Source organism: Triticum aestivum, chromosome 7B, assembly GCF_018294505.1.
Source record: "Triticum aestivum cultivar Chinese Spring chromosome 7B, IWGSC CS RefSeq v2.1, whole genome shotgun sequence".
NCBI classification, from domain to species: domain Eukaryota; kingdom Viridiplantae; phylum Streptophyta; class Magnoliopsida; order Poales; family Poaceae; genus Triticum; species Triticum aestivum.
Genome location: NC_057813.1, coordinates 523505962 through 523509054, shown reverse-complemented (window position 1 = coordinate 523509054; position 3093 = coordinate 523505962). Strand labels below are relative to the sequence as shown.

The window sequence follows — 3093 nt, the reverse complement described above, 5'->3', positions numbered from 1 at the left end:
TGCAAGCAGACACTGAAGATGGAACAAACAGAGGAGACTCCAACTTCTCTGGCGTCATCTCGTCAGGAATGGCGGGCAGGGATGCCTGATTGGTCACTGCCACAGGCCATGGGAGACGATCAGCGCAAGTCCTACAGCCACCAATGGCCGGGTCGGCCTTCCGGGAGGCGAGGGCAACGGCAGCCAGAGCAGCAGCTGACGAGGCTGGAGTAGTCGGAGCAGCCTAGTTCGGCAGCGCGCTCACCTCGCTAGAGCACTTGGGAGCCCGTGGCGTCTGCGGGGCAAGCTCAACGCCATCTTCGTCGTGGTCATCGGCATCCTCATCGAGGGAGCTCCACGAAGGCCGCGCCATGCCCAAACTGTCAGAAGAGCTTGAAACAGCCGACAGCCTCCCAGCCCGCATGTCGGAGACGTGACCGTCGCCTCCAACCGCAACAGCGGGTGGTGTGGTAGGCGTTGGTGACCTCCGTGTGGACGGCAGCAGGGGCGAGCCCACCCGTCCTCGCACGGTCACGTTGGCCTTGCGGGAGGCGAGGGAGGACGCGGCCAGGCCGTGCGAAGATGGCTGTGGCAGACGGGCGGGGGCGGGGACGGCGCCGGCAGCACGAGGCATCCCAGCGGCTGGAGGATCCAGCAAGGCCGGGGCGGCCTCCGTCGTCGGAGCGTGGCCGGCGGCGGCAGGAGGTGCCAGAGAGGCCGAGGCGGCCGCTGTCTTCGTCGGAGCGTGGGGAGCCATCTCAGGCGGTTGAACGGGAAAAAACTAGAGGAGAAGAGAGAGCGCGTGATGGAGGTGCCGGATCTGGTCTCACCCGGCGCGGAGCTGGCGGGAGCCGGGAGATCAAGGCGGCGGCGGCGGCCGCGCGGCAACGCACGCGAGAGCGTCCGCCATTTTATCCCTCCACTAATGCTTCGTGTCGTGCGCAGGGCAGTGATGTTCGAGTCAACACCGGTTTGCGAACAATCATATCTAAGGCCTTGGAGCTGTGCAATAACCCGAAATCTGATAGGCAATCCACGGGCTACGGAAAAGGGGTTTTCTTGTCAAGAGCGTGCATGTTCTCACGCTGGCTGTTCCACGCCGCATGCAAGCTTGGCGTGAGCCTCATACTATACGAGGTCGCCGCATATGCAGGCGGCTCGCGTTACGCGTGACGAAGACCAGTAATTAACGCACTAACTTAACGACCCCAGTAACGATCGATACATTATAGCCACCTTTTGGCTTGGACACTCTCCGTAGCCTGTAGGCGAACTCAACAACACGGAGTACTCGATCGTCAAGACGTACGTACCGGCGCGGGCGCGCATGGCTTGGAGCAGCGGCATGGCCGCCGTGCCCATCCCCACCACCATCTTCGTCTTCTTGCTGCTTCTTCCTCTCTGCGTCGTCCGCCATGCGCGGGCGCAAGAACTTGGTAAGCGATCGAGCCACACGCCTGTACTTTCGTAAGTACGAAGGAATGATTAGTCGATGATCCATATGCATGCAAACTCAGACAGCGAGGAGGAGTTCAGCTACCGGAGCGGCCGGGACAACAGCCCGGACCGGTGGGGCCTCCTCCGGACGGACTGGGCGGCCTGCTACTGGGGCCGGATGCAGTCCCCGATCCGCGTCCCCGGCGACGGTCCGGTCACCGGCCCCCGGAACGGCCGCCTCGCCCGCACCTACCGCTACTCGCCGGCCACCCTGGTGAACCGCGGGCACGACATCATGGTGAGGTTCGACGGCAACGCGGGGTCCGTGGTGTTGGACGGCGTCTCGTACAGGCTCCGGCAGATGCACTGGCACTCCCCCAGCGAGCACGCCCTGGACGGGCGCAGGTACGACCTGGAGCTGCACATGCTCCACCAGAGCGACAAGGCGAGCAACAAGTACGCCGTCGTCGCGCAGCTCTTCCAGATCGGGGAGCACCGCGACGAGACCCTGCACATGGTATCGTATCCTCTCGTTTCATCGGCACCACCAGATGCATTTGATCTGATCGGAAGGATGCCCACACGCACCCACGTACGTACTAACATGTATGCATGCATGTAGCTGGAGCCGTACATCGAGAGGATCGCGGACAGGAGGCAGGGGCACGAGGAGGAGATCGACTACGAGGTGGACCCGAGGAGGCCCGTGAGGGGGAGCGACACGTTCTACAGGTACACGGGCTCCTTCACCACGCCGCCGTGCACCGAGGGCATCGCCTGGGCGGTCGCCACCAAGGTGCGGCATGTGTCCCGTCACCAGGTGGAGCTGCTCAGAGACGCCGTCCACGACGTACGTGACAATGCACACTTCCATGCCATCCATCTTTCTCCAGGAGGCGTATAACTTGGCTAATCGTGTGGGTGCACCTGCGTGCAGCATGCCAGGAGGAACGCTCGGCCGCTCCAGGAGGCCAACGGCAGGGGCATCGCCCTGTACTACGGCTGGCCTCGTTCCGGTGACGGGAATTAAGACGGCCGGAAGCGTCTGCACTTAACATTGTCACTAGTTGATCTCACTCTAGTTCGTTAGGCTGAATATATAAACCCCGGCCCCTCGCTAGCGGGAGGGATCTCACTCTAGCTCTGGTTTCGTTCAGCGTCTTGGTTGGAGTTGTCTGCCGGCGGCAATGTTCCCAGATAGAAATAATGTCTTCCATGTCCGATTCCAATGGTGAATTTAGCATCATCAAAGGTCATGTGATGTTTTATCTCCGTCGATCTTGTAAGATTCGATAGATGCTGGTCATTGGTGGGTCTGTTTGGATCCAGTCTTTGGTTGTGACTACAAGTTTGATCCTTCGGATCTACCCAAAATGGCAATGCATCACTCAGTTGCACATACACTACCAACAACACAGTCACACATATCTCAAAACCAAAAAAAAACAGTCATGCGTTTAGATGGTGATTTCATTTCAAATGCTTAGAACATCTACAGCCGGACTTGGCAAATCCAACCCATATACGTCCGCGGATGCATCCGGACAGCCGATATATTTTACTTTCGGCATTCACATATCTCATATCCATGCAAATCCATGCATGTCGATTGTATAAGCCATTGTCGCCAGGGGCGAATCTACTAGGGGGGCTTTAACCGGCTTGAGCCCCCCCCCC

The 3093-nt window shown here is 59.7% G+C and overlaps 1 protein-coding gene across 1 annotated transcript; it reads left to right on the top strand.

Annotated features, from left to right (window-relative positions):
• The first annotated feature begins 1194 nt into the window (after nucleotides 1-1194).
• Nucleotides 1195-2732, top strand: LOC123160417 (alpha carbonic anhydrase 7). Its single transcript, XM_044578236.1, has 4 exons — nucleotides 1195-1415; nucleotides 1497-1933; nucleotides 2039-2266; nucleotides 2354-2732. Exons 1-4 carry the CDS (start codon nucleotides 1307-1309, stop codon nucleotides 2444-2446), a joined length of 867 nt encoding a protein of 288 aa, XP_044434171.1. The 5' UTR covers nucleotides 1195-1306; the 3' UTR covers nucleotides 2447-2732.
• Nucleotides 2733-3093: the final 361 nt, after the last annotated feature.

Bases quoted from the DNA above. Each gene is read 5' to 3' on its own strand.
- LOC123160417 (XM_044578236.1), top strand. From the start codon at position 1,307: ATGGCTTGGAGCAGCGGCATGGCCGCCGTGCCCATCCCCACCACCATC. The intron at 1,416-1,496 runs GTAAGCGATCGA...ATGCAAACTCAG, and splicing joins TGCGCGGGCGCAAGAACTTG to ACAGCGAGGAGGAGTTCAGC. The intron at 2,267-2,353 runs GTACGTGACAAT...ACCTGCGTGCAG, and splicing joins TCAGAGACGCCGTCCACGAC to CATGCCAGGAGGAACGCTCG.